General features: G+C 47.3%; 1 protein-coding gene across 1 annotated transcript in view; it reads left to right on the forward strand.

Moving 5' to 3' along the window:
* Nucleotides 1-293: 293 nt before the first annotated feature.
* LOC309524915 (uncharacterized protein) overlaps nucleotides 294-12,827 on the forward strand; it is a 28,725-nt gene continuing 16,191 nt past the window's right edge. The window contains exons 1-2 of the mRNA XM_082210147.1: nucleotides 294-1,647; nucleotides 1,710-4,365. Coding sequence (XP_082066273.1) covers nucleotides 1,903-3,426 — 1,524 coding nt within the window. The 5' untranslated portion in view covers nucleotides 294-1,647; nucleotides 1,710-1,902 and the 3' untranslated portion in view covers nucleotides 3,427-4,365. The remainder of the gene's footprint in view (nucleotides 1,648-1,709; nucleotides 4,366-12,827) is intronic.

Here is a 12,827-nt window from a genome sequence, read left to right on the forward strand (position 1 = left end):
CGCACCCCCCAATTTCCAAACGGGGACGGGCTTTGCTTTCCTCCCTCTGGGGCTGCAAGGCGTCGACTAAGCGAGCGTATCCTCCTTGCAGCATTGTGCGGGGGCAGTTTCTGCTGGCTTGCGGGCATGAGGACGAGGCATCTGCAACAGAAATTGTTTTTTTTTTCCGGGGGGGCGGCGTCGCAGCCACCAGCCAGCCCCGCCTCCACAGTTTCCCGCGTCGGGGCGGAGGGAGGCTGCCTTCCCCCCTCCTACGTCACGGCCGGGCGAGTCATCCGAGCTGGGACAGCCCCAGCCAATCTGCTGGCAGGGTGGGTGTGGCCGCGAACAATTTAATCTCAGTGCACCTTCTTCCTTGCTTCTTCTTCGGATCAGGACTAGAGAGGACTGTGCAGTCGTTGTTGCATCCCTGCTGCTTTTGCTCCCTGCCGCTGCTGCACGAGGCTTTTTGCCTTTGCACCAGCCGCGCGCTCCTGCTTCTCAGCTGCTGGGCTGCAAGCTGGGTTTTTGGGGTATTTTTTGCTCAGCAGGCTTCTTGTACGGTTTGCCAGCGGCACGTTTTATTTCAACAGTAGGGTTAGACTCTTCTGCACACACCCCTTTTGCTTCTCCTCCGTGAATTTTGTGAGAACGGAAGGCTGTGCTCGTGTTTATTTGCATTTACTGAGTGGGTGCTTTTGAGAGCGGGTGGGTTCGTTTGCTTGTTGTTTGAGCTTGCGGCACCGATTGTGTGTGGCCTGATTGATTGATTTGCTTTGGTCTGGGCTCTGTCCCTTGCCTCTAGGGGCTTTCTGCTTACTTTGGGGTTGCTTTGGAAATCTACGGTACTCTCCTTCCTTTTTGGCTTGGAAGTTTGCATCCTGACTGTTGCCCTATTTTGTTTTGGGTTTGCTTGCCCAGTTCGGTTTCTGATCTTTAAGGGGCGCCGCCTTCGTCGCCATTTTGATTAAGGGCAGCGTGGTCGGGGCAGTCGGTCATTTTGGGAGAGGCACGTGGCCCGTCACTTGTTTTGAGTAAACGGCGGGAAGCAGCTCTTTCACCAGCTCTCAACTTGCTTGCTGGGATTCCTCTGTGCTTTTAGGCGCGCGTTGTTGTTGTTTTTTTCGCAGGCTTGCATTTCCCCCTTCCTCTTATTAATTCTGAGCTGCGTGGTTACACTTTTGTTTAGATTCATTCTGCGTTTTCACTCCTAACTTTCTTCCCAGTTTCCCTTGTCGCTCACTGGGCTGTGGAAGTCCTGGTTTATATCCCCTGCTCCATGGGCCTTTTTACTTTCTACCCAACTGTAAAATAAAATTGATAAAAGTAATATAAACAAAATTGAAGTAGGTTAAAATAGAACTAGTAATAAGAAATAAGTGATAATAATAACTCTAGCTTTCATTTGAATACGTTTTGTCCTATTTGGATTCTGCAGTTGGTTTGGTGATTCTTGCTGATCGCCTGCCTGCTCATTTTGTGCTTATAGTTGCTGGTTAGTGTGGTCAGTGCTAAGCCCAAGGCTGCTGGCTTTTTAGTGTCAACAATACTGCCTCTGACTGCCTCCTGGTGTTGCAGCCAGTGTCTAAGCAGTACTAGACAGTCCTTTTGAAGTCCCATCTGTTAAGCTTGCTGTAGGTAATACTGAGCTTGCTTGATTGTGCACAGGTGCCGCTGCCTGCCAGTGTGGCCACTATTGAGATTAGCTGATTACACTGCACTGTGCACAGATGGTGCTGGCTGCCGGCCTGCTTATGCAATATCGACCTTAGTTGACTTCTTCTGGCCCGGGTAGTGCTTGCTGCTGGCCAGTGTAGACAGTGCTGAGCCTGTTTTACACTGCTCAGTGCCCTGCTTGCGTTGCTGCCGGCCTGTGTGTCCTGTCATCTGTTAGTTATTTCAGCTCCTTATTGAATTGTCGCCATGCCCGTAAACTCCAAGCAGAAGGTGGCCGTTTCCCCTCCACGCACCAGGCGTGGGACTGTTAGGCTTCCTCCTGCCCAAGCCCCCACTAGTCAAGGGTCTGGTTTGTTACCTCGCCAAGTTTCTCTGACTGCAATGGGAAATAGTGTTGGTGCAACTTCTGAAGTCATACCCCCTACCCAGACTGACGTAGTGCCCGCATCAAGACCCAATCACGCCTTCATACGTTTCATCGAGGGGCTCGAAGGCTTGGTCCACAGTTTCAAAGCTCGGGCACTGAACCAATCACACGCCTTGTCCTCAACCCAGGGTCATGTGGTGGGATCTTCGTCGGCTTTTTCTGGCTTTTCACCTTACCAACCTCCTTCAACCCAGGCATCGCCTCCGGGTTTTTTGCCAACTTCTCCAGGCCATACCTATTCTCACCCGCCTCCAGTACAATTGACGCCAGAGCTTCCTAGCATGTCATCCGTTTTGTTTAACCAGTCCTCGACCACATCTGCTAGTGTGTTTCAGGCTGCCCAAGTGGCCAGCCGTCCTGCGGCTGCAATAGCACAGTCTCAAGGTGCTGCTGCTGCAACAACAACGGTACAGGGACCGAGTGGCTTAGGGGTTTCAGTTGCAGTAGCTGAAAAGCGGAAGAGGGGGCCTGGTCAGGATCAGAATGCTGGGCCTAAGTCTCCGGCAAAGAAGTGCAAAAGGAAGCGTAGTGGTAAAGGAAAGAAGAAAAGGCGCAAGGACGACTCTGATGATGATGATGAGTCAGGCACATCAAGTTCAGATGATAGCGATGCCTCGCTTGGTTGTTATTGGGGTGAAGGAGAGGATTTGGGGGCCCTCCCATACTGGTGCTTGGAGCGGAGAGCCAACTCCCACCGCAAACGGTTTGGGGGAACTCTAGAGTGGAAGGACGGGGCTTTGGTGGAACAGGTAAACACTACAGACGATGTTCCTGGCAATGTTCCTGGCTATCATTTGAGCACAAAATTGCGGGCAAAAATTCTGAACGGGGAATATGTGGACATATTCAAATTAGTGCCAACATGGATTGCGATGCGTAGGGGAAAGTTGAAGTGCCGGAATGGGGCACCTCAGGTTGAGAGGTCCTTCGCCAATTGGCTTGAGGGTTTCTATGTTTTTATGGGAGTGGTATCTGTGGCCTACCCTAAGCGGGCGTGGCATCTTATCAGCTACCTCAAAATTGTAAGGGAGGTGTATGCTCTGGCGGGAGAAGATGCCGCAATTGCTTATGACACAGAATTTCGCCAGAACGCTTCCCACCTATCCAACACCAGATGGGATCAGCTGGATCAGCCATTATGGTTTGAGATTGTGTATTCGGAAAATAACAACAAACCGCAGGAGGCTAGCAGGCATCCTAAGTTCGCCTCCAAGCATAAACCTCATCACAAAGTCTGCTGGGATTTCAATGATGGGACTTGCCAACGGGCGAACTGCAAATTTTCCCATAAATGCGAGAGGTGCCTTGGAACTCACCCCCGCATTTCTTGTAATTGGGGTTAAGCAGCCCTTTTGGGGGGCTGGGGGTTTCATGCTCGGGGAGCCCCCAGGGCAGCCCCAAAATCGGGCATGCAAGGCATACATGAACAATAGTTGCTTCTCACTTGCAAGCCTCCCCATGAAACTCAATTCACTCAAACGATTACTTGATGAATACTCAAATCCTGAGTCGACTTAATACATTTGGGACAGTTTCTTTTTCTTGTAAAAAATTTTTATTAATTTTCAATTAAAGGCATTCCAATTAATAATAAAATTGAATCTTGCCACATTAACACACACACAATAAAACCAATATTACAATCTGAATTAAATAATTTCAAGGGAGCTTCCCATGTTCTGGATGTCAGGAACAATGTTCCTGTGTTCATTTCTTTTGTTCTTCCCCAGCTTCATAAATCCAATCTTAACCATTATTTTATGCATTCCTGGTGTGGAACTCTCGTGTCCATTAAATCCATTTCTATTCTAACACAGGAGGCAATTCTGTTGCTGTTGTTCATTCATATCTATATATATATATATAGATATATATGATCTGCATAGTCCTCTCCGTGACCCCATCTTTGATTTTCTGCTTTATCTTCCAGGCTCCAGGCTCTGTTCCCACTTTTCTCAACAGGTGCCAACCCTCCTTCTTTTGATAAGATTTATGGCACAGCAGTCTTTAGGTCTTTCAGACTTCTAATAAGTTAATATTCCAAATATAAATGAACGTCCATAGAAAAGCAATGGCATGGGATATATTTCACTAATTGTTTGGTGAATGTTTAGCTTAGATCATCTAAGGAAGCACTCCCGCTTCCCCGGGCCCTAAGGAAACAAGCTAAATCAAAATTTCACATTTGCATTTACATTACACCTTCTATTGAAAAGGGAAAGGAAATCCATGTAACCAAATGCAGTTTTTTAATGTGAAATATCCCCTGATTGTGTCCAAATGTCCTAAGGCCCCCCCCCGGGGGGGGGAGGCCGTTTCTTTTTCTCCTACGCCATAGCCGCCATTTTTTTTCAGCCCAAGCCTCTTCATGTCTGATCTTATTTTGCCAGTTCTAATTGGGGCTCTCCACCGAGAGCTACGCAGCTTAAATATTGAATTCCTTTCTTGCAAGGTTTGGAAAGTCGTGATTAGCAAATGTAGAAAAAGATATAGGTGCTCACCTCACAATGAAGCACCACGATGAAAGTCCTTTTCAAATCAAAGCTCTGGCATCCAGTGACTGATTTAATTAGCAAGGGTTTTTTATCTCCTCCTTTCCAGAACACGCCTGTTTCTTAGTCCAAATTTTAGTGATTTTAGGAAACAGGGCTCTCCCCCACTCATGGCGATGACTCTGGAGAGTTGCCAATTCATGCAGTGCAGCCTCATCCAGCATCCTTTCTGTAGCGAGTGGCAGTTATCGGACGAACTGCGGGTGACGACCAGTCCCCCCCTTTACCCGGGGGGGGGGGGGAATCAGCAGGGATAATTACCCCTGAAAATCTGCATGGTTGGAGTCTGGTGTTCTGGGAAAGCAGCCATTTGGGTCGGTTTCATTCGGGGCTTCCGAATTCCTGTTTCTTTTTCCCTTAGCTCCCAGGAACCACCAAATTAAAAACTGGTGTGGTATTTTTATCATGCACAATTTAACATTTAACTCCATTTCCTTCAGATGGTGCAGGGGCTCTCAGATGCAGCTTCCGGGCTGCCTCCACTTTCCCCGAAGGAAGCCAGGCTGAATAGTTGCTGGGGTCCGGGAAGGTGGAAGCAGCCCGGAAGTTGCACCACCTGAAGGCAGCCAGGCATTCCCTGACTGCATGCAAGCAGGAGTGGGGGCAGGAATATCTCAGCTGGGAAGAGGGGAGGCTTAGCTCCCCAGCTGAGCATTCAAAATTAAAACTAAAATTTCCAGAAAGCCAGCAAACTTGCAACTTGTGAAAAAGCAGCAACACAACAAATTGAAAAAGCAAACCAACCTCAAATGAATCAAAATCACAAGAAAACGTAAAACACTGACCCCAACCCCAACCTGATTCTAATTCTTACCCCAACACTAACCCAGTCCTAAAATTAACCCGAACCCAGAAATGTTCTGGTTAGATTTTCCGATTGAGCCAGTACATAGGTACATTTATCAGTGAATTGCTAAATATGGCAATGTGCAGCAGAGGCTCTTTGTCTTTGCCACGTGGTTTGACTGAATTTCCGTCTGTTGCGCAGCTGGCACATGGAGTGTGTTTGCGCTATAAACTTTCAATCCCTAAACCATTCGTGTTTAGGTAAGTCTAAACCAACGTGCAGAATCTTTTTTTCCCCCTTCCTTTCTGTAGATGCTATTTATTCTGGAATGCTTCCAAATGCTAATTGTGTGCATGTTTGTGTGGAAAACCCACTACTACAAAGCTATGAGCAGAGCAATTCTAGCCGCGCCTACTCAGCTCTTACTCCCAGGGAAATAAGGGTAATGACGGTTGGTGCATTTCTCAAGATAACAGCAGCGCTTGTACATTTTTTCCCAGGCTACCCTGAAGGGCCTCAAGGAAGACACGCTGCTCTTTCCCCCAGCTTTTATAACTTTCTTTTAAATGTATAGGAACCGTTCATCATGGTTTTCACACGTTTCTCATTTTAGGATTGCAGCTGTTTTTTTCTTTTTGAATATTTGCACCCCGCTTTTCCAACAACAAATGTTGAGCTCCAAGGGGTTTTCAATAACTGCATTAAAAAACAAACAAGCCTTGCAGTCACTATAATATCAAGCGTTGTGCTTCCCTGGCCCCCGTTTTTTCTTCCAGTGGCTGCAGCAGCAGCAGCTACAACAAAGGCACCAGGACCCATTCCTGGAGTTTTCTGACTGGAGTTTTCCTGGAGTTTTCTGACGGGAGAGACCCAACTCTTTGCGACTTCCAGATTGAGTAATGCTGTGGTAGAATGTCATGGATTCTGTGGCATTTTGCTCATTGCACCGATTCGTTTGGCTACTCGGAGAGCAACTGCTTCAACAGCTGCGGCTAACGTTTAGATCAGTTTCCACGTGTTTCAAAATTGAAAGTTCAGATTGTTAAAATTCCCCTTTCAAGCTTGTGGTTTGCCCCAGACTGCTAGCTGCAAAAGGACTCGAGCTACTATTGAAGGACCTCTGCTGTGCAGCCAATAGGTTTACACATCGTGGCAGGAAATCAGGAAAGAGTAAAGTGGCCCACCCCGGAAAATGTGAGGAGGAGGAGGAGCACCGCATGCTCTTCATCGAGAGGTAAGGATTTCTGCCTAGTCCCGGAGGGAAAAAATCTTTAGAACCCGATATGAACAGATTCTAGACTGGAAGCAGGTCTGGTGGGTGGGAGATGTTGAAATCATAGAATTGTAGAGCTAGAAGGGACCCTGAGGGTCATCTAGTCCAGCCCCCTGCAATGCAGGAATCTCATTTAAATCATCCAGGATAGATGGCCATCCAACTTCTGCTTAAATGAAGAAGAGGTAAGGTGACTGAGGAGGCGGGAATTGGGAAGCCGCATAAGTGCTTGCTTCTGGAGTGTGGATCTTGGTTGTCTGTGGGGGTGTGTGGAATAAAGGAGTTCTGGAGAGGCAGGAAAGTGCTGTGCTGAATTTAGGCAGGGGGGCTCCCCTCACTTGGGGAGGAGGCTTTTGTGTAGCCTCTGTCTGTCAGGGACTGGGCAGAGGAGGAATGGGGGAGACCATCTCGCCAGCCTGACCCTTCCAGAGAAGAAGAAGACAGCTTAGATTTACAGCAAGGGTTTGAGGGAGGTCACAGCTTAATGGCAAAGGAGGCAGGAAAATGCTGTGCTGAATTTAGGCGGAGGGCTCCCCTCACTTGGGGAGAAGGCTTTTGCCTAGCTTCTATCATACAATTGTACTCTATTAAGGGGCCAGATGGAGGGGGGGGGGAAACACGTGTACATGTGTGTGTATAGAGGTCGCCCCAGCACATGGCAAGAGCCTGTGACTGGCATCCCTATGTTAACTCCTTGGGAGAACCCAGAACTGTTAGGGACTGAAGAGTCTGAATAATTCTGTGGAAGTATTTACCGTATTTTTCACTCTATAACACGCACCCGACTATAACACGCATGTAGTTTTTAGAGGAGGAAAATCCGTAGGCATGCCACCCGTAGGCATTCCCTCCATAACACGCACAGACATTTCCCCTTACTTTTTAGGAGGAAAAAAGTGAGTGTTATGGTGCAAAAAATACGGTAGGTGTATTTTGGCAAATTCGCAGAAGTACATTAAATTAAATTACACTTCTCTGCTGAACAAGGATGGTTGCGTTATTAATAATGTTGCGTGTGTGAATGGGCACTGTTAATGTAATTCTCACTGCTTGCGCTTCACAGCGTTTCATTTCTTCCTGACCATGCGGCTTACAGTCTTCCTCTCCTCTCTTGTGTGCTTGCGCATGAAAGCAACTTGGTATCCGAAGAAGGGCACTGTATTCCATCAAAGGTTACAGCAACATACAGTGGTACCTCAGGTTACATACGCTTCAGGTTACAGACTCCACTAACCCAGAAATAGTACCTCGGGTTAAGAACTTTGCTTCAGGATGAGAACAGAAATTGTGTGGTGGTGGCATGGCGGCAGCAGGAGACCCCATTAGCTAAAGTGGTACCTCAGGTTAAGAACGGTTTCAGGTTAAGAACGGACCTCCGGAACGAATTAAGTACTTAACCTGAGGTACCACTGTACACCTGTTAGTCACTCAGTCTAAGCAGATGGTTTTCTCGCTTCCCCTTTCCAGTTCTGCAAAGAAGCAGCAAGTGAGACTTGAAACTGGAAGAAAAATGGGGCCAGGGGCTTTTGGGAAGTGATCTGTATCTGAGGGTGTGAAAACCTGGCTGTGGATGTCACTGTGTTTTCCAAGGCTTCCTTTAGCAGGAATATCTGCCCTCTAATGCTCAGAACTCCCTCCCAGAACATTTCTATTAACCCCCAACCCATGAATCCTTTCTCAATTTAAGGCCTTAGTTTTAATCTCTTCCTGGGTTTAGTAACTTGCCTTGAGTATAGTCTTACCATCTTCTTTGGACTCAGCTACAACCAGTCAAAAAACAGTGCTTTGCATGCTTTATAAGCCTGCAAAACCAGGTGGTGCTGGAGACAAAAAAAATAATAAAAAAATTCTAAGCGGTTTTTACATAGTTTTTCCCCTTTTGTTATAACAATTTAATTTCTGACTTTTTAGAAGCGCTTTTTTTCGTGTGTGTATACCCACCCTTTTTCTCCTTCCCTTTATTAACAATTGCTGCACTGTTGAAATTTAGATTCTAAACTTCTAGGGGCAGTTATCTGCCTTTTTGCATCACTTGTTACTCTAGTCCTGGTGGTTCTTAGTTATTCAGTTTAGTTTTGGGTTACTCATGACATTTTAAAGAGGAGACATTTATTTAACTACCGTATTTTTCGCCCTATAGGACGCACTTTTCCCCCTCCAAAAATGAAGGGGAAATGTGGGTGCGTCCTATGGGGCGAATGCAGGCTTTCACTGAAGCCTGGAGAGCGAGAGGGGTTGGTGCGCACCGACCCCTCTCGCTCTCCAGGCTTCAGGAGAGCCCCAGCGCCAGCCCCACAAGGTCGGGGGACAGAGGGAGGCGGAACGCCGCCATCCCGCTGTCTCCCGAAGTGGTTTGGAGGCTGACGGCGGGGAGAAGAGCGCTTCTCCCCGCTGCCTGCCCCACCACTCCGGGGACAGCAGGGAGACGCAGCGCATCTCCCTGCTGTCCCCGGATGTGGGAGACGGGGAGAAGAGCGAATTATCTCTCCATTATCAGATAGTTCTCTCTCTCTCTCTCTCTCTCTCTCTCTCTCTCTCTCTCTCTCATTGGCACCTAGCCTTAAACAAGCAAGGCATTCAACACTTGCCACCAGGCTGTACCTCAGTGGAAAGTGTTTGGAGGGCAGGAGAGGGGAATAAGATAATCCCTTGGCAGTGCTTGTACAGCACATGGGGCCCATGGAAATCACTGCAAGTGAAGGGAAGGGGGAGAGATTGCTTGGGTAGCATTTAACGCTAAATAGAAAATGCAGGGGGGGGGGTGAGAAAAGAATGGAAAGAGAAGGAATTCCTAGGACAAGGGAGAAGAAGCTATGTATGTCTGGACTCTGGAGGGGACCAGCAGGGAGTGGTAATGAGTATACTACTTTCTCAAGTTTTGTGTTATGATATGCCCCCATGGCAGCCATTTTGTGACACCTACCAACAGCACCTTATAAAAATTCCACAAATGCCCACGCTCTAAAGAAGTTGGCAACCTGCATCCCTGCCATTAATATATACACTCGACACACCATATCAGTGGAAAATTGAGGCTGCTGGGAGCTCAGGTGGGTACAGCAGCCCGCCGCACCATCCACTCAGGGGATTGTTTATTTAAAATAATTTACATGCTGCTTTTCGTTTGACGCCCATGTTTTTTTTTTAAAAAAACAGAAATAAAAAAATAACTATCCCAATAAAGTATAACTGTAAAGCATCACATGCCTAAGATTAAAAGCTGGTGTCAGTGGTCAGGATATGCACATATCAGCAGCTAAGTTTTTATTAAATGAGATTATTGGAAAAGAGTAGGTGCCAGCAGTTTCCTTGTCACAAGATAAGAGCTTTGGAGGGCGCAGCAGGGCTAAAGGCATCCTATGAAGATCTTAGTTACAGTTCTGTAATTTATTTTATTTATATAAGCATTTATATGCCATCCTCATACAACATCATACAAACTTTTTATACAATATTTTTTTATTAAAAAAACCAATTAAAAGCAGTTCAATCAATCACTAAAATGACTGGCTACTCAATAAACTTTTATACAACTGCATAGGCCTGTTGGCATAAAAATATCTTCAAGAGACACCTGAAAATCAAAAGTGAGTATCTCTGCCAAATCTTTCCTGTTCCACAAAATGCCCAACTTTTGCTTGAGACTGGTGAAGCCTCTGGAATACAGGGGACAGCTAACAGGGCTTCTCTGGATGATGTCAGTGACACAAGGGTTCATGTGGTCAGGGCTTTGCACATCATCACAAGGGCAGCCACTTGTTATCACATGCTGCCCTTGTGATGTTATCAGTGTTATCCCATGCTGTCAGTCATCTTCCTCCCAATCAGCAGTCTCGCTTCTGCATTCTCTCCCAGCTGAAGCTTCTGGAGCAAGCCCAAGGGCAGCCCTCCATGAAGTATATTGCAGTAATCCAGTCTCAAGGTTCCCAGGGCATGGACGATACTGGTCATTTTATCCCTATCCTTGTATAGCCAGGGCCGGATTAAGACCTTTAGAGGACTTAAAAGACTTTGGTGGCCCAAAATATAAATAACAATAGACCACTAAATAAAATCTTATTTTTTTAAAAAAAGAAACAAAACCTACAGTAAGATGGAAAATAATGCTTCCATCTATAAAGGTAAAGGGACCCCTGACCATTAGGTCCAGTTGTGACCGACTCTGGGGTTGCGGCACTCATCTTGCTGTATTGGCCAAGGGAGCTGGCGTACAGTTTCTGGGTCATGTGGCCAGCATGACTAAGCCGCTTCTGGAGAACCAGAGCAGCGCATGGAAACGCTGTTTACCTTCCCACCGGAGCGGTTCCTATTTATCTACTTACACTTTGACGTGCTTTTGAACTGCTAGGTTGGCAGGAGCAGGGACTGAGCAACGGGAGCTCACCCCGTCGCAGGGATTCGAACCGTCAACCTTCTGATCGGCAAGTCCTAGGCTCTGTGGTTTAACCCGCATCGCCACCCGTGTCCCTGCTTCCATCTATACTTCCACTTTATTTGGGGGGAAGGGATTCATATTTTTTCTAATTGCAAGGTCTTTGACCAGATCCTTGAAATTAATCTAACATAGCATATGCTTATGCAGGGGTGATTCATTGCATCATTTGCAGTCTCCCCTTCTCCAGGTGCAGTGTCCATACTCTGCCTGTTTAATTGTTGGCAAAGGCTTCTAACCCAGATCAAGCACAAAGATGAAGAGATAAAAAAATTCCTTCCAGTAGCACCTTAAATGACCTTTTCCTGTAAGACCTATTGCAGTCGTTAAGAGTCGTCAACAGGCTCATCTCAGCTATCTGCCAATCTCCCATTCCCACCACCCTTCTGAGTAATACCCCTCCCCACCTTCTCACTATATAGAAGCATCTGGCAACTTCTGTTTCAGTGTATCTGAAGAAGTGTGCATGCACACGAAAGCTCATACCAAGACCAAGAACTAACTTAGTTGGTCTTTAAGGTGCTACTGGAAGGAATTTTTTTATTTTGACTATGGCAGACCAACACGGCTACCTATCTGTAACTGGAACCAAAGATGAAGAGAGAGAGAGAGAGAGAGGTGAACTCAGAAAGTTTTTTTCAAATCAAATTCAGTTCAGGTGGAGCTTCTCTTCCAAACTGTACCTCTGCCCAACTGTCGTAGTCTGGAATTACATTGCCCACAAGCAAACAACCACAGATATTTTGGCTATTGAGTGGCTCCCTTGAGCAACTACATTCTTTCTGTGGCGCCCCTGCGAGGCTCAGCAGCCCAGTTATGTCACCCCTTGCCTACAGAGCCGGCAGCCTCTCACCCTTTTTCAAACACCCTCCCTTGTGGAGGGCTCCCTTAGCCCCCTCTCCTCTCTCCTCTCCTTGGGAGGCCTCTGGGCAGCCGCTGCTGCTGTCCATGGTCCCTGAGCCGCCTCAGCTCGTGGCACCAGCCCCCCTGGCCAGCCCCAGAGGCATCTTTCACCTGGAGAACTTGCAGCCAGGGCTGTTGCAACGAACAGCTGTGCAAGCCTTTAAGAGGCAGAGACAGTGCGTCAGAGGAGGGAGGGAAGTAAAGAGGGACAGAGGCCAGCGTTGAAAACCACAGCCACACAGCGTGATGTTAGAATGCTTTAAAAAGCAGGGAAAAAACGCTATTTCCGTTCTGGGTTTTCCCATCAGCCCAGGTAATTACTGCACGGATCCTGAAGGCTGCTTTGTCCTCAGCAGAAGCTCAGCGAAGGAACTTAACTGGGTGTGGTTGCTGCCTGCTGCTGCTGCAGGTATCCTGGTAAGGCTTGTATCCCTCTCTTGGTGTGGCAGAGTAGCATTTTTGTTGCTGGTTATTGTTGGTCAGGGACAGGAAATCGGGTCAAGAGCTTTGCAGCTTAGAAGGCTAGGACATAGCCTGAGGTGAACATTGTTGCCAGCTAAATTGCTATTGCAAAATAACCTTTTTAGACCTTTTGAGGAGGGAGCTGCCCCTCCATGGGTAGAGCATGGGCGGGGCAGCTGCCCCCATCAATAAAAATACATAGCAAACTGAGGTTCTGCCCCCCCAAAAAATCCTGGCTGCGCCCGTGCCGCTCCCCCTTTTGCAAATGCTGCTCCTCAAGATGGATTTCTGCTTTTGGTCTTCTTTTTCTTTTCAGTATTGGTTTCTGCTCCCTA

This window comes from Podarcis vaucheri, assembly GCF_965113315.1.
Source record: "Podarcis vaucheri genome assembly, chromosome: 2".
In the NCBI taxonomy this organism is placed as follows: domain Eukaryota; kingdom Metazoa; phylum Chordata; class Lepidosauria; order Squamata; family Lacertidae; genus Podarcis; species Podarcis vaucheri.